General features: G+C 56.3%; 2 protein-coding genes across 2 annotated transcripts in view; one reads left to right on the top strand and one right to left on the bottom strand.

Moving 5' to 3' along the window:
- Window positions 1–15,618, bottom strand: part of mettl13 (methyltransferase 13, eEF1A lysine and N-terminal methyltransferase) — a 50,522-nt gene extending 34,904 nt beyond the window's left edge. Inside the window, exon 1 of the mRNA XM_067989754.1 lies at window positions 15,571–15,618. The gene's annotated coding sequence lies outside the window, so the exon portion shown is untranslated. The remainder of the gene's footprint in view (window positions 1–15,570) is intronic.
- A 145-nt stretch (window positions 15,619–15,763) lies between these two features.
- The window catches only part of itpa (inosine triphosphatase (nucleoside triphosphate pyrophosphatase)), a 31,336-nt gene continuing 25,404 nt past the window's right edge, over window positions 15,764–21,695 (top strand). Inside the window, exons 1-4 of the mRNA XM_067990704.1 lie at window positions 15,764–15,891; window positions 17,264–17,321; window positions 17,420–17,484; window positions 20,054–20,127. Coding sequence (XP_067846805.1) covers window positions 15,829–15,891; window positions 17,264–17,321; window positions 17,420–17,484; window positions 20,054–20,127 — 260 coding nt within the window. The 5' untranslated portion in view covers window positions 15,764–15,828. The remainder of the gene's footprint in view (window positions 15,892–17,263; window positions 17,322–17,419; window positions 17,485–20,053; window positions 20,128–21,695) is intronic.

The following is a 21,695-nucleotide window of genomic DNA, read 5'->3' as shown; positions in this document are numbered from 1 at the left end:
CTCACACTGACACCGCCTCTCTCCCCATTACCCGCTCACACTGACACCGCCTCTCTCCCCATTACCCGCTCACACTGACACCGCCTCTCTCCCCATTACCCCCTCACACTGACACCGCCTCTCTCCCCATTACCCCCTCACACTGACACCGCCTCTCTCCCCATTACCCGCTCACACTGACACCGCCTCTCTCCCCATTACCCTCTCACACTGACACCGCCTCTCTCCCCATTACCCGCTCACACTGACACCGCCTCTCTCCCCATTACCCGCTCACACTGACACCGCCTCTCTCCCCATTACCCCCTCACACTGACACCGCCTCTCTCCCCATTACCCGCTCACACTGACACCGCCTCTCTCCCCATCACCCGCTCACACTGACACCGCCTCTCTCCCCATTACCCGCCCACACTGACACCGCCTCTCTCCCCATTACCTGCCCACACTGACACCGCCTCTCTCCCCATTACCCCCTCACACTGACACCGCCTCTCTCCCCATTACCCGCCCACACTGACACCGCCTCTCTCCCCATTACCCACTCACACTGACACCGCCTCTCTCCCCATTACCCCCTCACACTGACACCGCCTCTCTCCCCATTACCCCCTCACACTGACACCGCCTCTCTCCCCATTACCCGCTCACACTGACACCGCCTCTCTCCCCATTACCCGCTCACACTGACACCACGACTCTCCCCATTACCCCCTCACACTGACACCGCCTCTCTCCCCTTTACCCGCTCACACTGACACCGCCTCTCTCCCCATTACCCGCTCACACTGACACCGCCTCTCTCCCCATTACCCGCTCACACTGACACCGCCTCTCTCCCCATTACCCCCTCACACTGACACCGCCTCTCTCCCCATTACCCCCTCACACTGACACCGCCTCTCTCCCCATTACCCCCTCACACTGACACCGCCTCTCTCCCCATTACCCGCTCACACTGACACCGCCTCTCTCCCCATTACCCTCTCACACTGACACCGCCTCTCTCCCCATTACCCGCTCACACTGACACCACGACTCTCCCCATTACCCGCTCACACTGACACGACTCTCCCCATTACCCGCCCACACTGACACCGCCTCTCTCCCCATTACCCGCTCACACTGACACCACGACTCTCCCCATTACCCACTCACACTGACACCGCCTCTCTCCCCATTACCCACTCACACTGACACCGCCTCTCTCCCCATTACCCGCTCACACTGACACCGCCTCTCTCCCCATTACCCTCTCACACTGACACCGCCTCTCTCCCCATTACCCGCTCACACTGACACCGCCTCTCTCCCCATTACCCGCTCACACTGACACCGCCTCTCTCCCCATTACCCCCTCACACTGACACCGCCTCTCTCCCCATTACCCGCTCACACTGACACCGCCTCTCTCCCCATTACCCGCTCACACTGACACCGCCTCTCCCCATTACCCGCCCACACTGACACCGCCTCTCTCCCCATTACCCGCCCACACTGACACCGCCTCTCTCCCCATTACCCACTCACACTGACACCGCCTCTCTCCCCATTACCCACTCACACTGACACCGCCTCTCTCCCCATTACCCACTCACACTGACACCGCCTCTCTCCCCATTACCCACTCACACTGACACCGCCTCTCTCCCCATTACCCACTGACACTGACACCGCCTCTCTCCCCATTACCCCCTCACACTGACACCGCCTCTCTTCCCATTACCCACTCACACTGACACCGCCTCTCCCCCATTACCCGCCCACACTGACACCGCCTCTCTCCCCATTACCCGCTCACACTGACACCACGACTCTCCCCATTACCCACTCACACTGACACCGCCTCTCTCCCCATTACCCGCTCACACTGACACCGCCTCTCTCCCCATTACCCGCTCACACTGACACCGCCTCGCTCCCCATTACCCCCTCACACTGACACCGCCTCTCTCCCCATTACCCCCTCACACTGACACCGCCTCTCTCCCCATTACCCCCTCACACTGACACCGCCTCTCTCCCCATTACCCGCTCACACTGACACCGCCTCTCTCCCCATTACCCGCTCACACTGACACCGCCTCTCTCCCCATTACCCGCTCACACTGACACCGCCTCTCTCCCCATTACCCGCTCACACTGACACCGCCTCTCTCCCCATTACCCCCTCACACTGACACCGCCTCTCTCCCCATTACCACCTCACACTGACACCGCCTCTCTCCCCATTACCCGCTCACACTGACACCGCCTCTCTCCCCATTACCCGCTCACACTGACACCGCCTCTCTCCCCATTACCCCCTCACACTGACACCGCCTCTCTCCCCATTACCCCCTCACACTGACACCGCCTCTCTCCCCATTACCCGCTCACACTGACACCGCCTCTCTCCCCATTACCCCCTCACACTGACACCGCCTCTCTCCCCATTACCCCCTCACTGACACCGCCTCTCTCCCCATTACCCCCTCACACTGACACCGCCTCTCTCCCCATCACCCCCTCACACTGACACCGCCTCTCTCCCCATTACCCCCTCACACTGACACCGCCTCTCTCCCCATTACCCCCTCACACTGACACCGCCTCTCTCCCCATTACCCGCTGACACTGACACCGCCTCTCTCCCCATTACCCGCCGACACTGACACCGCCTCTCTCCCCATTACCCACTCACACTGACACCGCCTCTCTGCCCATTACCCGCTCACACTGACACCGCCTCTCTCCCCATTACCCGCTCACACTCACACCGCCTCTCTCCCCATTACCCGCTCACACTCACACCGCCTCTCTCCCCATTACCCGCTCACACTCACACCGCCTCTCTCCCCATTACCCGCTCACACTGACACCGCCTCTCTCCCCATTACCCGCCCACACTGACACTGCCTCTCTCCCCATTACCCCCTCACACTGACACCGCCTCTCTCCCCATTACCCGCTCACACTGACACCGCCTCTCTCCCCATTACCCCCTCACACTGACACCGCCTCTCTCCCCATTACCCGCTCACACTGACACCGCCTCACTCCCCATTACCCTCTCACACTGACACCGCCTCTCTCCCCATTACCCACTCACACTGACACCACGACTCTCCCCATTACCCGCTCACACTGACACGACTCTCCCCATTACCCGCCCACACTGACACCGCCTCTCTCCCCATTACCCGCTCACACTGACACCACGACTCTCCCCATTACCCACTCACACTGACACCGCCTCTCTCCCCATTACCCGCCCACACTGACACCGCCTCTCTCCCCATTACCCGCTCACACTGACACCGCCTCTCTCCCCATTACCCGCTCACACTGACACCGCCTCTCTCCCCATTACCCCCTCACACTGACACCGCCTCTCTCCCCATTACCCGCTCACACTGACACCACGACTCTCCCCATTACCCGCCCACACTGACACCGCCTCTCTCCCCATTACCCCCTCACACTGACACCGCCTCTCTCCCCATTACCCGCTCACACTGACACCGCCTCTCCCCATTACCCGCCCACACTGACACCGCCTCTCTCCCCATTACCCCCTCACACTGACACCGCCTCTCTCCCCATTACCCCCTCACACTGACACCGCCTCTCTCCCCATCACCCCCTCACACTGACACCGCCTCTCTCCCCATTACCCCCTCACACTGACACCGCCTCTCTCCCCATTACCCGCTCACACTGACACCACGACTCTCCCCATTACCCGCCCACACTGACACCGCCTCTCTCCCCATTACCCGCTCACACTGACACCGCCTCTCTCCCCATTACCCGCTCACACTGACACCGCCTCTCTCCCCATTACCCCCTCACACTGACACCGCCTCTCTCCCCATTACCCCCTCACACTGACACCGCCTCTCTCCCCATTACCCGCTCACACTGACACCGCCTCTCTCCCCATTACCCGCTCACACTGACACCGCCTCTCTCCCCATTACCCGCTCACACTGACACCGCCTCTCTCCCCATTACCCGCTCACACTGACACCGCCTCTCTCCCCATTACCCGCTCACACTGACACCGCCTCTCTCCCCATTACCCGCCCACACTGACACCGCCTCTCTCCCCATTACCCCCTCACACTGACACCACGACTCTCCCCATTACCCGCTCACACTGACACCGCCTCTCTCCCCATTACCCGCTCACACTGACACCGCCTCTCTCCACATTACCCGCCCACACTGACACCGCCTCTCTCCCCATTACCCGCCCACACTGACACCGCCTCTCTCCCCATTACCCGCTTACACTGACACCGCCTCTCTCCCCATTACCCCCTCATACTGACACCGCCTCTCTCCCCATTACCCGCCCACACTGACACCGCCTCTCTCCCCATTACCCCCTCACACTGACACCGCCTCTCTCCCCATTACCCGCCCACACTGACACCGCCTCTCTCCCCATTACCCGCTCACACTGACACCGCCTCTCTCCCCATTACCCGCCCACACTGACACCGCCTCTCTCCCCATTACCCGCTCACACTGACACCGCCTCTCTCCCCATTACCCACTCACACTGACACCGCCTCTCTCCCCATTACCCCCTCTCTCCCCATTACCCCCTCACACTGACACCGCCTCTCTCCCCATTACCCGCCCACACTGACACCGCCTCTCTCCCCATTACCCCCTCACACTGACACCGCCTCTCTCCCCATTACCCGCTCACACTGACACCGCCTCTCTCCCCATTACCCGCTCACACTGACACCGCCTCTCTCCCCATTACCCGCTCACACTGACACCGCCTCTCTCCCCATTACCCCCTCACACTGACACCGCCTCTCTCCCCATTACCCACTCACACTGACACCACGACTCTCCCCATCACCCGCTCACACTGACACCGCCTCTCTCCCCATTACCCGCTCACACTGACACCACGACTCTCCCCATTACCCGCTCACACTGACACCGCCTCTCTCCCCATTACCCGCTCACACTGACACCGCCTCTCTCCCCATTACCCGCTCACACTGACACCGCCTCTCTCCCCATTACCCGCTCACACTGACACCGCCTCTCTCCCCATTACCCGCTCACACTGACACCGCCTCTCTCCCCATTACCCTCTCACACTGACACCGCCTCTCTCCCCATTACCCGCTCACACTGACACCGCCTCTCTCCCCATGACCCGCTCACACTGACACCGCCTCTCTCCCCATTACCCCCTCACACTGACACCGCCTCTCTCCCCATTACCCCCTCACACTGACACCGCCTCTCTCCCCATTACCCGCTCACACTGACACCGCCTCTCTCCCCATTACCCGCTCACACTGACACCGCCTCTCTCCCCATTACCCCCTCACACTGACACCGCCTCTCTCCCCATTACCCACTGACACTGACACCGCCTCTCTCCCCATTACCCGCTCACACTGACACTGACACCGCCTCTCTCCCCATTACCGCCTCTCTCCCCATTACCCCCTCACACTGACACCGCCTCTCTCCCCATTACCCCCTCACACTGACAGCGCCTCTCTCCCCATTACCCACTGACACTGACACCGCCTCTCTCCCCATTACCCGCTCACACTGACACTGACACCGCCTCTCTCCCCATTACCGCCTCTCTCCCCATTACCCCCTCACACTGACACCGCCTCTCTCCCCATTACCCCCTCACACTGACAGCGCCTCTCTCCCCATTACCCGCTCACACTGACACCGCCTCTCTCCCCATTACCCGCTCACACTGACACAGCCTCTCTCCCCATTACCACCTCTCTCCCCATTAACCCCCCACACTGACACCGCCTCTCTCCCCATTACCCGCTCACACTGACACCGCCTCTCTCCCCATTACCCGCTCACACTGACACCGCCTCTCTCCCCATTACCGCCTCTCTCCCCATTACCCCCTCACACTGACACAGCCTCTCTCCCCATTACCGCCTCTCTCCCCATTAACCCCCCACACTGACACCGCCTCTCTCCCCATTACCCGCTCACACTGACACCGCCTCTCTCCCCATTACCCGCTCACACTGACACCGCCTCTCTCCCCATTACCGCCTCTCTCCCCATTACCCCCTCACACTGACACCGCCTCTCTCCCCATTACCCGCCCACACTGACACCGCCTCTCTCCCCATTACCGCCTCTCTCCCCATTACCCCCTCACACTGACACCGCCTCTCTCCCCATTACCCGCTCACACTGACAAAGCCTCTCTCCCCATTACCGCCTCTCTCCCCATTACCCGCTCACACTGACACCGCCTCTCTCCCCATTACCCGCCCACACTGACACCGCCTCTCTCCCCATTACCGCCTCTCTCCCCATTACCCCCTCACACTGACACCGCCTCTCTCCCCATTACCCGCTCACACTGACACCGCCTCTCTCCCCATTACCCCCTCACACTGACACCGCCTCTCTCCCCATTACCCCCTCACACTGACACCGCCTCTCTCCCCATTACCCACTCACACTGACACCGCCTCTCTCCCCATTACCCCCTCACACTGACACCGCCTCTCTCCCCATTACCCCCTCACACTGACACCGCCTCTCTCCCCATTACCCCCTCACACTGACACCGCCTCTCTCCCCATTACCCGCCCACACTGACACCGCCTCTCTCCCCATTACCCCCTCACACTGACACCGCCTCTCTCCCCATTACCCGCTCACACTGACACCGCCTCTCTCCCCATTACCCGCTCACACTGACACCGCCTCTCTCCCCATTACCCGCTCACACTGACACCGCCTCTCTCCCCATTACCCCCTCACACTGACACCGCCTCTCTCCCCATTACCCCCTCACACTCACACCGCCTCTCTCCCCATTACCCGCCCACACTGACACCGCCTCTCTCCCCATTACCCCCTCACACTGACACCGCCTCTCTCCCCATTACCCACTCACACTGACACCGCCTCTCCCCATTACCCGCCCACACTGACACCGCCTCTCTCCCCATTACCCGCCCACACTGACACCGCCTCTCTCCCCATTAGCCCCTCACACTGACACCGCCTCTCTCCCCATTACCCACTCACACTGACACCGCCTCTCTCCCCATTACCCCCTCACACTGACACCGCCTCTCTCCCCATTACCCCCTCACACTGACACCGCCTCTCTCCCCATTACCCCCTCACACTGACACCGCCTCTCTCCCCATTACGCGCTCACACTGACACCGCCTCTCTCCCCATTACCCGCTCACACTGACACCGCCTCTCTCCCCATTACCCCCTCACACTGACACCGCCTCTCTCCCCATTACCCGCTCACACTGACACCGCCTCTCTCCCCATTACCCGCTCACACTGACACCGCCTCTCTCCCCATTACCTGCCCACACTGACACCGCCTCTCTCCCCATTACCCCCTCACACTGACACCGCCTCTCTCCCCATTGCCCGCTCACACTGACACCGCCTCTCTCCCCATTACCCCCTCACACTGACACCGCCTCTCTCCCCATTACCCGCCCACACTGACACCGCCTCTCTCCCCATTACCCGCTCACACTGACACCGCCTCTCTCCCCATTACCCGCCCACACTGACACCGCCTCTCTCCCCATTACCCCCTCACACTGACACCGCCTCTCTCCCCATTACCCGCTCACACTGACACCGCCTCTCTCCCCATTACCCGCCCACACTGACACCGCCTCTCTCCCCATTACCCCCTCACACTGACACCGCCTCTCTCCCCATTACCCGCTCACACTGACACCGCCTCTCTCCCCATTACCCGCTCACACTGACACCGCCTCTCTCCCCATTACCCGCTCACACTGACACCGCCTCTCTCCCCATTACCCGCTCACACTGACACCGCCTCTCTCCCCATTACCCGCCCACACTGACACCGCCTCTCTCCCCATTACCCCCTCACACTGACACCGCCTCTCTCCCCATTACCCCCTCACACTGACACCGCCTCTCTCCCCATTACCCGCTCACACTGACACCGCCTCTCTCCCCATTACCCGCTCACACTGACACCGCCTCTCTCCCCATTACCCGCTCACACTGACACCGCCTCTCTCCCCATTACCCGCTCACACTGACACCGCCTCTCTCCCCATTACCCGCTCACACTGACACCGCCTCTCTCCCCATTACCCGCTCACACTGACACCGCCTCTCTCCCCATTACCCCCTCACACTGACACCGCCTCTCTCCCCATTACCCCCTCACACTGACACCGCCTCTCTCCCCATTACCCCCTCACACTGACACCGCCTCTCTCCCCATTACCCGCTCACACTGACACCGCCTCTCTCCCCATTACCCGCTCACACTGACACCGCCTCTCTCCCCATTACCCGCTCACACTGACACCACGACTCTCCCCATTACCCACTCACACTGACACCGCCTCTCTCCCCATTACCCGCCCACACTGACACCGCCTCTCTCCCCATTACCCGCTCACACTGACACCGCCTCTCTCCCCATTACCCGCTCACACTGACACCGCCTCTCTCCCCATTACCCCCTCACACTGACACCGCCTCTCTCCCCATTACCCGCTCACACTGACACCACGACTCTCCCCATTACCCGCCCACACTGACACCGCCTCTCTCCCCATTACCCCCTCACACTGACACCGCCTCTCTCCCCATTACCCGCTCACACTGACACCGCCTCTCCCCATTACCCGCCCACACTGACACCGCCTCTCTCCCCATTACCCCCTCACACTGACACCGCCTCTCTCCCCATTACCCCCTCACACTGACACCGCCTCTCTCCCCATCACCCCCTCACACTGACACCGCCTCTCTCCCCATTACCCCCTCACACTGACACCGCCTCTCTCCCCATTACCCGCTCACACTGACACCACGACTCTCCCCATTACCCGCCCACACTGACACCGCCTCTCTCCCCATTACCCGCTCACACTGACACCGCCTCTCTCCCCATTACCCGCTCACACTGACACCGCCTCTCTCCCCATTACCCCCTCACACTGACACCGCCTCTCTCCCCATTACCCCCTCACACTGACACCGCCTCTCTCCCCATTACCCGCTCACACTGACACCGCCTCTCTCCCCATTACCCGCTCACACTGACACCGCCTCTCTCCCCATTACCCGCTCACACTGACACCGCCTCTCTCCCCATTACCCGCTCACACTGACACCGCCTCTCTCCCCATTACCCGCTCACACTGACACCGCCTCTCTCCCCATTACCCGCCCACACTGACACCGCCTCTCTCCCCATTACCCCCTCACACTGACACCACGACTCTCCCCATTACCCGCTCACACTGACACCGCCTCTCTCCCCATTACCCGCTCACACTGACACCGCCTCTCTCCACATTACCCGCCCACACTGACACCGCCTCTCTCCCCATTACCCGCCCACACTGACACCGCCTCTCTCCCCATTACCCGCTTACACTGACACCGCCTCTCTCCCCATTACCCCCTCATACTGACACCGCCTCTCTCCCCATTACCCGCCCACACTGACACCGCCTCTCTCCCCATTACCCCCTCACACTGACACCGCCTCTCTCCCCATTACCCGCCCACACTGACACCGCCTCTCTCCCCATTACCCGCTCACACTGACACCGCCTCTCTCCCCATTACCCGCCCACACTGACACCGCCTCTCTCCCCATTACCCGCTCACACTGACACCGCCTCTCTCCCCATTACCCACTCACACTGACACCGCCTCTCTCCCCATTACCCCCTCTCTCCCCATTACCCCCTCACACTGACACCGCCTCTCTCCCCATTACCCGCCCACACTGACACCGCCTCTCTCCCCATTACCCCCTCACACTGACACCGCCTCTCTCCCCATTACCCGCTCACACTGACACCGCCTCTCTCCCCATTACCCGCTCACACTGACACCGCCTCTCTCCCCATTACCCGCTCACACTGACACCGCCTCTCTCCCCATTACCCCCTCACACTGACACCGCCTCTCTCCCCATTACCCACTCACACTGACACCACGACTCTCCCCATCACCCGCTCACACTGACACCGCCTCTCTCCCCATTACCCGCTCACACTGACACCACGACTCTCCCCATTACCCGCTCACACTGACACCGCCTCTCTCCCCATTACCCGCTCACACTGACACCGCCTCTCTCCCCATTACCCGCTCACACTGACACCGCCTCTCTCCCCATTACCCGCTCACACTGACACCGCCTCTCTCCCCATTACCCGCTCACACTGACACCGCCTCTCTCCCCATTACCCTCTCACACTGACACCGCCTCTCTCCCCATTACCCGCTCACACTGACACCGCCTCTCTCCCCATGACCCGCTCACACTGACACCGCCTCTCTCCCCATTACCCCCTCACACTGACACCGCCTCTCTCCCCATTACCCCCTCACACTGACACCGCCTCTCTCCCCATTACCCGCTCACACTGACACCGCCTCTCTCCCCATTACCCGCTCACACTGACACCGCCTCTCTCCCCATTACCCCCTCACACTGACACCGCCTCTCTCCCCATTACCCACTGACACTGACACCGCCTCTCTCCCCATTACCCGCTCACACTGACACTGACACCGCCTCTCTCCCCATTACCGCCTCTCTCCCCATTACCCCCTCACACTGACACCGCCTCTCTCCCCATTACCCCCTCACACTGACAGCGCCTCTCTCCCCATTACCCGCTCACACTGACACCGCCTCTCTCCCCATTACCCGCTCACACTGACACAGCCTCTCTCCCCATTACCACCTCTCTCCCCATTAACCCCCCACACTGACACCGCCTCTCTCCCCATTACCCGCTCACACTGACACCGCCTCTCTCCCCATTACCCGCTCACACTGACACCGCCTCTCTCCCCATTACCGCCTCTCTCCCCATTACCCCCTCACACTGACACAGCCTCTCTCCCCATTACCGCCTCTCTCCCCATTAACCCCCCACACTGACACCGCCTCTCTCCCCATTACCCGCTCACACTGACACCGCCTCTCTCCCCATTACCCGCTCACACTGACACCGCCTCTCTCCCCATTACCGCCTCTCTCCCCATTACCCCCTCACACTGACACCGCCTCTCTCCCCATTACCCGCCCACACTGACACCGCCTCTCTCCCCATTACCGCCTCTCTCCCCATTACCCCCTCACACTGACACCGCCTCTCTCCCCATTACCCGCTCACACTGACAAAGCCTCTCTCCCCATTACCGCCTCTCTCCCCATTACCCGCTCACACTGACACCGCCTCTCTCCCCATTACCCGCCCACACTGACACCGCCTCTCTCCCCATTACCGCCTCTCTCCCCATTACCCCCTCACACTGACACCGCCTCTCTCCCCATTACCCGCTCACACTGACACCGCCTCTCTCCCCATTACCCCCTCACACTGACACCGCCTCTCTCCCCATTACCCCCTCACACTGACACCGCCTCTCTCCCCATTACCCACTCACACTGACACCGCCTCTCTCCCCATTACCCCCTCACACTGACACCGCCTCTCTCCCCATTACCCCCTCACACTGACACCGCCTCTCTCCCCATTACCCCCTCACACTGACACCGCCTCTCTCCCCATTACCCGCCCACACTGACACCGCCTCTCTCCCCATTACCCCCTCACACTGACACCGCCTCTCTCCCCATTACCCGCTCACACTGACACCGCCTCTCTCCCCATTACCCGCTCACACTGACACCGCCTCTCTCCCCATTACCCGCTCACACTGACACCGCCTCTCTCCCCATTACCCCCTCACACTGACACCGCCTCTCTCCCCATTACCCCCTCACACTCACACCGCCTCTCTCCCCATTACCCGCCCACACTGACACCGCCTCTCTCCCCATTACCCCCTCACACTGACACCGCCTCTCTCCCCATTACCCACTCACACTGACACCGCCTCTCCCCATTACCCGCCCACACTGACACCGCCTCTCTCCCCATTACCCGCCCACACTGACACCGCCTCTCTCCCCATTAGCCCCTCACACTGACACCGCCTCTCTCCCCATTACCCACTCACACTGACACCGCCTCTCTCCCCATTACCCCCTCACACTGACACCGCCTCTCTCCCCATTACCCCCTCACACTGACACCGCCTCTCTCCCCATTACCCCCTCACACTGACACCGCCTCTCTCCCCATTACGCGCTCACACTGACACCGCCTCTCTCCCCATTACCCGCTCACACTGACACCGCCTCTCTCCCCATTACCCCCTCACACTGACACCGCCTCTCTCCCCATTACCCGCTCACACTGACACCGCCTCTCTCCCCATTACCCGCTCACACTGACACCGCCTCTCTCCCCATTACCTGCCCACACTGACACCGCCTCTCTCCCCATTACCCCCTCACACTGACACCGCCTCTCTCCCCATTGCCCGCTCACACTGACACCGCCTCTCTCCCCATTACCCCCTCACACTGACACCGCCTCTCTCCCCATTACCCGCCCACACTGACACCGCCTCTCTCCCCATTACCCGCTCACACTGACACCGCCTCTCTCCCCATTACCCGCCCACACTGACACCGCCTCTCTCCCCATTACCCCCTCACACTGACACCGCCTCTCTCCCCATTACCCGCTCACACTGACACCGCCTCTCTCCCCATTACCCGCCCACACTGACACCGCCTCTCTCCCCATTACCCCCTCACACTGACACCGCCTCTCTCCCCATTACCCGCTCACACTGACACCGCCTCTCTCCCCATTACCCGCTCACACTGACACCGCCTCTCTCCCCATTACCCGCTCACACTGACACCGCCTCTCTCCCCATTACCCGCTCACACTGACACCGCCTCTCTCCCCATTACCCGCCCACACTGACACCGCCTCTCTCCCCATTACCCCCTCACACTGACACCGCCTCTCTCCCCATTACCCCCTCACACTGACACCGCCTCTCTCCCCATTACCCGCTCACACTGACACCGCCTCTCTCCCCATTACCCGCTCACACTGACACCGCCTCTCTCCCCATTACCCGCTCACACTGACACCGCCTCTCTCCCCATTACCCGCTCACACTGACACCGCCTCTCTCCCCATTACCCGCTCACACTGACACCGCCTCTCTCCCCATTACCCGCTCACACTGACACCGCCTCTCTCCCCATTACCCCCTCACACTGACACCGCCTCTCTCCCCATTACCCCCTCACACTGACACCGCCTCTCTCCCCATTACCCCCTCACACTGACACCGCCTCTCTCCCCATTACCCGCTCACACTGACACCGCCTCTCTCCCCATTACCCGCTCACACTGACACCGCCTCTCTCCCCATTACCCGCTCACACTGACACCGCCTCTCTCCCCATTACCCCCTCACACTGACACCGCCTCTCTCCCCATTACCCACTCACACTGACACCGCCTCTCTCCCCATTACCCCCTCACACTGACACCGCCTCTCTCCCCATTACCCGCTCACACTGACACCGCCTCTCTCCCCATTACCCCCTCACACTGACACCGCCTCTCTCCCCATTACCCCCTCACACTGACACCGCCTCTCTCCCCATTACCCGCTCACACTGACACCGCCTCTCTCCCCATTACCCGCCCACACTGACACCGCCTCTCTCCCCATTACCCGCTCACACTGACACCGCCTCTCTCCCCATTACCCCCTCACACTGACACCGCCTCTCTCCCCATTACCCCCTCACACTGACACCGCCTCTCTCCCCTTTACCCGCTCACACTGACACCGCCTCTCTCCCCATTACCCACTCACACTGACACCGCCTCTCTCCCCATTACCCGCTCACACTGACACCGCCTCTCTCCCCATTACCCCCTCACACTGACACCGCCTCTCTCCCCATTACCCGCTCACACTGACACCGCCTCTCTCCCCATTACCCGCTCACACTGACACCGCCTCTCTCCCCATTACCCACTCACACTGACACCGCCTCTCTCCCCATTACCCCCTCACACTGACACCGCCTCTCTCCCCATTACCCGCTCACACTGACACCGCCTCTCTCCCCATTACCCGCTCACACTGACAGCGCCTCTCTCCCCATTACCCGCTCACACTGACACCGCCTCTCTCCCCATTACCCGCTCACACTGACACCGCCTCTCTCCCCATTACCCCCTCACACTGACAGCGCCTCTCTCCCCATTACCCGCTCACACTGACACCGCCTCTCTCCCCATTACCCGCTCACACTGACACCGCCTCTCTCCCCATTACCCCCTCACACTGACACCGCCTCTCTCCCCATTACCCGCTCACACTGACACCGCCTCTCTCCCCATCACCCGCTCACACTGACACCGCCTCTCTCCCCATTACCCGCTCACACTGACACCGCCTCTCTCCCCATTACCCGCTCACACTGACACCGCCTCTCTCCCCATTACCCGCTCACACTGACACCGCCTCTCACCCCATTACCCGCTCACACTGACACCGCCTCTCTCCCCATTACCCGCTCACACTGACACCGCCTCTCTCCCCATTACCCGCTCACACTGACACCGCCTCTCACCCCATTACCCGCCCACACTGACACCGCCTCTCTCCCCATTACCCGCTCACACTGACACCGCCTCTCTCCCCATTACCCGCTCACACTGACACCGCCTCTCTCCCCATTACCCGCTCACACTGACACCGCCTCTCTCCCCATTACCCACTCACACTGACACCGCCTCTCTCCCCATTACCCGCTCACACTGACACCGCCTCTCTCCCCATTACCCCCTCACACTGACACCGCCTCTCTCCCCATTACCCGCTCACACTGACACCGCCTCTCTCCCCATTACCCGCTCACACTGACACCGCCTCTCTCCCCATTACCCACTCACACTGACACCGCCTCTCTCCCCATTACCCCCTCACACTGACACCGCCTCTCTCCCCATTACCCGCTCACACTGACACCGCCTCTCTCCCCATTACCCGCTCACACTGACAGCGCCTCTCTCCCCATTACCCGCTCACACTGACACCGCCTCTCTCCCCATTACCCGCTCACACTGACACCGCCTCTCTCCCCATTACCCCCTCACACTGACAGCGCCTCTCTCCCCATTACCCGCTCACACTGACACCGCCTCTCTCCCCATTACCCGCTCACACTGACACCGCCTCTCTCCCCATTACCCCCTCACACTGACACCGCCTCTCTCCCCATTACCCGCTCACACTGACACCGCCTCTCTCCCCATCACCCGCTCACACTGACACCGCCTCTCTCCCCATTACCCGCTCACACTGACACCGCCTCTCTCCCCATTACCCGCTCACACTGACACCGCCTCTCTCCCCATTACCCGCTCACACTGACACCGCCTCTCACCCCATTACCCGCTCACACTGACACCGCCTCTCTCCCCATTACCCGCTCACACTGACACCGCCTCTCTCCCCATTACCCGCTCACACTGACACCGCCTCTCACCCCATTACCCGCCCACACTGACACCGCCTCTCTCCCCATTACCCGCTCACACTGACACCGCCTCTCTCCCCATTACCCGCTCACACTGACACCGCCTCTCACCCCATTACCCGCTGATCCTCGGCCGCGCACCACGTGGAATGACAATTGTTGCAATCCATTTCCGGGTCCTTGAAGCAGCTGATTGGACGGCCGGTTGCTCGCCGGATCCGGTGATTGGTTGATTTATTGTTTCAAGGTTCCATTTTTGGTTGCGGAGTGTGGACCAATCACTGGCGCTCCCCGTCCCCTCACCCGGAAGCTGAAGGAGCCCCAGGTCTCGCTCTTTCCCCCCCCTCTCTCTCTCTCTCTCTCCTGTGGAAGCAGCAATGTCTGGGAATCAGGCTCGCAGCGTGGTGTTTGTCACCGGTAATGTGAAGAAACTGGAGGAGGTGGGTCAGGGTACAAGGCGGCAACTCCGCCGGTGGGGAGACAGGGAGACCGGCAGAGCGCCGTCCACTCTGGAGACTCCCTTCACTGACTGGTTTCCAGCTGCACTATATTTATTATCATCATCATCATCATCATCCTCGGCACAAGGCTGGCAACATCCAGGAAATGTTAGGATTTAGATTTTATGGAGTGCTCGAGGTTGCAAACATATTCAAGTAAATGTTTAGTCTTCACCGTGAAATGCCGTTCATCTAAACAGTTTGCATTCTGAGCGGGACGTGCATGGTGCCATTTCTATCAGAAAACTGTTCGGGTGATAACTTGTGTTTCTGATTAGCAAGATTGAAAGACTTAAGTTTAACTTTCAAACTGCAATTCACTAGCGGGTCTATGCCCCACAACAGGAGTTTGAATTCTGCTGATGATGCATTAGAAATGCTGCATTGTCAGGATTGAGTTACACAATTCCTGTCCTTCGACTGAGCTGTTCAACGGAGGTCCTATCTGTCTTTTCCAATGGTTCGGGTGGATTGCATTATTCAAAGAGGATGGGATTCTTTCATGCCCTGATCAGTATTCCCCTCTCTGTACCACCGCAAAACTAATTAGTAAGGTAGTTCATCTCATTGCTGCTTTTGGGATCCTACTATGTGCATTATGAGTGCCCCCTTGCCAACAGAAGAAGAGCCATAGCACTTCAAAGTAAATCATTGTAAGAGAAACAATTTGAGATTTTTCTGAAATATGTCATTGGGCACTTTATAAATCATGTTTTTTCTTTCTTTAGCTTAATATGGTGATTTGGGCAAATTCCAAAGCTGCAGTGTTTGTACTGGTCCTGGATGTTGCCATGCTGGGACTGTTTGCAATGGGGTATTTGGCAATGCAGCACTTTTTAAAAATTCATTCTTGGGATATGGGTGTTGCTAGCAAGGCCAGCATTTATTGCCCATCCCTAGTTGCCCTTGAGAAGGTGGTGATGAGTCGCCTTTTTGAACCGCTGCAGTCTGTGTGGTGAATGAGGGTATTCCCACAATGCTGATAGGTAGGGAGTTCTGGGATTTTGACCCAGCAATGATGAAGGAATGGTGATATATTTCCAAGTCAGGATGGTGTGACTTAGAGGTGGTGGTGTTCCCATGCATCTGCTGCCCTCGTCCTTCTAAGTGGTAGAGGTCGTGGGTTTGGGAGGTGCTGTTGAAAAAGGTTTGGCGAGTGCAAACTTTACTGATAAAAGGAAGAACAAAATATCAAGTAGGATGATCAAATAAGATTTTTTTTATCTTTAGTGATCGAAGTAATTACAGAAAAGTAAAAAGATTTCAATTCTAATTCAAAACAAATCTTTCTCTTTTTGAACTTGCAAAACAGGTTGTTCAAATTCTTGGTGACAAGTTTCCTTTCACACTTATTTCCAAAAAGATTGACTGTAAGTATAATTCATTCTTATTTGCTTTAGTCATAATACTTGATGAGAGTTAGAAGATGATGGGACTTTCAGTAAGTTAATTATTCATTCTTCTCCAGTGCCAGAGTACCAGGGGGAGCCTGATGAAATCTCAATAAAGAAATGCCAGGAAGCAGCTATGCAGGTAAATGTCAGTTACCAGGACTTTTATCATCGGTTATTAATATATTTACTCATGAATTGTCATGTAATTGTACAAAAAACTCTACTACAGCCTTCATTTCTATTTATTGGCTTGTGTTCTTTGAATATTACATGACTAATGGTTTTACAGTTTTTTTTGTGTCTCGTTCTTCTTTTCCCTGTGCCACATACCATTCCTGCCACATACCATTCCTACCACATCCCATTGCATACCATTGCCTAGTCAACAGGGTAACTGAGCAACCTGTTCCCAAGCCTCTGCTGCTCTTGAGGTTTTGCAGAAACCAGGAGAATAGGGGCACACTGTGGGGTTCTGCAGGCATAAATCTCTGTTATTACTCCAGATACTTTTTTTTAGGTGTTCAGCATGTCTGAACAATCCCATAGGCCAACCTTTGTTTCCTATGATCCAGAGTCTGACCTTATCTGCACAATATTTGGATCATTTGTAGCGAGACCAGAGATCAGTGTTTCTCTATCCATATCAATCCTATCTATCTATCTCTCGCTCTCTGGAAAAGTCATTCCAAAGCAGTCTAAGTCTGGAACAGATAGAAAGACAGAGGTGTCTCTTGTCAGCCAGAGGGAGGCTGTGAGACATCAGCCTGAAGCATAAATGTTTAGAGCCTGTTCACAGAATCATAGAATGATACAGCACAGAAGGAGGCCGTTTGGCCCATCATGCATCTGCTGGCTCTTTTGGTAGAGCTATCCAATAGTCCTCTCTCCCCATAGCCCTGTAAATTTGTTCCCTTCAAGTATTTATCCAATTTCCTTTTGAAAGTTATTATTGAATCTGCTTCCATTACCCTTTCAGGCAATGCATTCCAGATCACAACAACCCATTGCGTAATGTTTTTTCTTCCTCATGTCGTCTCTGGTTCTTTTGCCAATCACCTTAAATCTGTGTCCACTGGTTACTGACTCTTCTACAACTGGAAACAGTTTCTCCTTATTTACTCTGTCAAAATTGTTCATGATTTTGAACACCTCTATCAAATCTCTTAACCATCTCTGCTCTAAGGTGAACAACCCCAGCTTCTCCAAACTCTCCACGTAACTGAGGTCCATTATCCCTGGTTCCATTCTAGTAAATCTCTTTTGCACTCTCTCCAAGGCCTTGACATCCTTCCTAAAGTGTGGTGCCCAGAATTGAACACAATACTCCAGTTGAAGCCTAACCAGTGTTTTATAAAGGCTTAGCAGAAAAGGTTAATGCCATTTAGTTCAGGAACTGTTGACCTGTAAGTGAATTTAGCTCATCACAAAAGGAAAAGTCATGTATTTTATTATTTTGAAGGTATGAGGAACAATTGGATATGGGTGAATCTTGCAGTGAAAACTGTATTCTGTTTGTTTTATGTATTTCATTTAAAATAAACCATTTTTTGGTTTACAATTGTGCTTCGTCTTGGTTGAGCTTTTCAGACCACTGAAGTTAGGAGAACACGCATGACGGCATGTGCAAGTTCATGGCATCCAGTGCACATGATAAGAGGCTTCATGGTCCCTGAGTCATGCTATCATTTAACTAGAAATTGGGTAGGAAAAGCACTCTCCAGATTATGGGTCCGCTTATGGGAGTGATCAGTGACACTGAACCTGAGTGAACATCTACTGAAGACCATGAATTTGTAATAGCTGCCAGTCAGATAATTTGTATTTGAATTGAATGACTTTCCTCTGCTTTCTGACCAGATATGGTGATTATATTCTGCGGCTTTGTGTAACAAAAAAAGCTAAGCCACTTTGTGAGCCTATTTTTTTTTAACCCCCATGTGTATCGTGATGGAAAGAAAGGAGCCAAAACCATAATATATCATGGACACAAAATGCTTCATTTTTGTCACATCCAGATCCTGCCGACCATTCCTGCTTCCTTCCCATGTTGGTGCACCCTCCATACCCACAGTCATTTCTGATGCATGCTTTGTAAATGGTTAGTGATGTTCTGTTTTTATATAATTTGAGAAAATTCTCATTCAGTAGCATTTACTTTCAATGCATTTCATTCACTAATTGTCACTGGTGTGTAATGTCACCAATCTATTTTGCCCCCCTTTACCTAAGTCACTCACTCTTTCTGAGGAACGGTTTCATAGGCATCTGTGGAGCTCCAGTACCTCATTCTAAACAGTGAACATCAGTGGGCTATTCAGCCACAGATGGCACCACAGCCAAACCTGATCTTGTCCTCACTTCAGATCTACTTTCTAGCAGGGGTAGCAATTAGAAACAGGAAAAGATTTTCTTCTCCCTAGCACGTTAGTGGCCTGGCTGAGGTCAGCTAACTAACTGACTTCCTGGTCAGTGTGGCTTAGTGCTACCCTGAGCAGTGCTCTTGCCCACTAGGCCATCAGGGGAGTTTCGTGACATGGTAATTGCTGATAATTAACACGTTAGATGTCGGCCAGACTGCTGTTGCTCTCTGCACTGAGCACCCAACAATGAGCCTGCAGCTGCAGATTTTAACCTTAAGCAATCTTGACAATATTGAAGTATAGTTTTTGCTTGGTGACATTTAACAGATGCCAACTTTGTTCCTTTAGATCCAGGGTCCTGTTATAGTAGAAGACACGTGTTTGTGTTTCAATGCCCTTGGCGGACTTCCTGGTCCATACGTGTAAGTAGCATTGCTGTGTTGTCAGTCACTTCTTATTTTCAGTGGATTTATTTTTGGGGTAACATTTATTATTTTGTACCGAGCCATTCGGACCACAGAGTTCCAGACCAGTATCCAATGACCTTTCCTGGGAGGTGCGTAAAAGTGGACAATAGGCAAGGACAGGACTGAGCTCAACGGTGATGCCCTCCGCAGTTCATTAGCTCACCAGCACTTGCTGCATTGTGCAACATATGACAGGTGGACGCTCGAACAAGATACTGGTGCCTGTGGAATAACACCCCAATATGAATCGGTACCTTCAGGGAAAAACTAAGTTACCATATTTAACTTAAACGTGGGAACCTTCTGAGATGCTGGATTCTTTCTACTGAAAGGATTCCTAATATATTGGTGTACCATGGATCGCCTGGTGAATTGGGGGATGCGCTGATTTGAAATGGTGGGTTGTAAATGGGGAAATCCCAGCAATGCCCAACTCTGATCCTGAGAAGAGCCACTGGCAGAAACGGCTGATTTTCCTCCAATGAGCAGTACTCACTGTATTGCATGTGTGTGACAGTGGCACCTGGTTCTGTAAACTTCATTGGTCAGAGAGACCCTGCAACTGTACCACACAGGCAGACATTTGCACAGACATATGTCAATGACAGACAGGAAAAGACCCTCTGGTCCATCCAGCCTGTCCCACACAATGGCGCGATGCCTTGTGCAACACAATACAGACACTCCCCACCCTATTCGGAAGCCACGTAATCTCCTGGGAGAGGGGAAAAAAACAGATTTAAAAACCCAGGCTGAATAAGGGGATAAAATCTGAAACATTTCTCTCCAACCCCCTTAGGTGATTGAAACTAGTCCAGGAGACCTCTGTGGCCCTGATTAATGTTATACGTTACTTTTAATAATATAGATTGATTGTAGCCTCATGTATTTTGCTAGTGAAAAAATATTATTACAAAAGCTGATATGGGAGTTCAAGGCACTTATTATTTTTCTTAGTTATTAACCAGTTCAGGTTGTACTGCATGTAACAATTTGAGCTTCCTACCAGTACTTTTAGTCATGCTCACCTCAAATGTCAGCTCCTATGGGCAAGCTCATGCTTCCCATGAAACAAAACTTGACCTTGTGTACACACAATTCCTGGGATAGCACCGCCTCAAGGTGACCAATGAAGCCTTTTACCATTGAGGTATGTGCCAGCAATAGTACAGCCTACCCACCCTGTGTTGCAGATCTCTTCAAGGCAGCAGAAAACCCCCACACTGAAAATCGTACAGCTCAGGCTAAAAATGATCAAATCAGCTCGGTTAAAAGGTAACATTTTATACAAAAGTGAGAAGAACTCAGCAGATTTTTAAAAAACAACAAAGCTCTTGAAGAAAGACAGACTTGCATTTATATTGCAACCTCAGGACATCTCAAAATGCTTTACAGCCAATTAAGTACTTTTGAATTGTAATCACTGTTGTAATGTAGAAAATGCAGTAGCCAATTTTTGCACAGCAAGGTCCCACAAACAGAGATGTGATAATGACCAGATAATCTGTTTTTAGTGATGCTGG

The sequence above is a fragment of the Heptranchias perlo genome, chromosome 9 (assembly GCF_035084215.1).
Source record: "Heptranchias perlo isolate sHepPer1 chromosome 9, sHepPer1.hap1, whole genome shotgun sequence".
Taxonomy (NCBI): domain Eukaryota; kingdom Metazoa; phylum Chordata; class Chondrichthyes; order Hexanchiformes; family Hexanchidae; genus Heptranchias; species Heptranchias perlo.
This window is presented reverse-complemented; position numbering and strand designations above follow the sequence as displayed.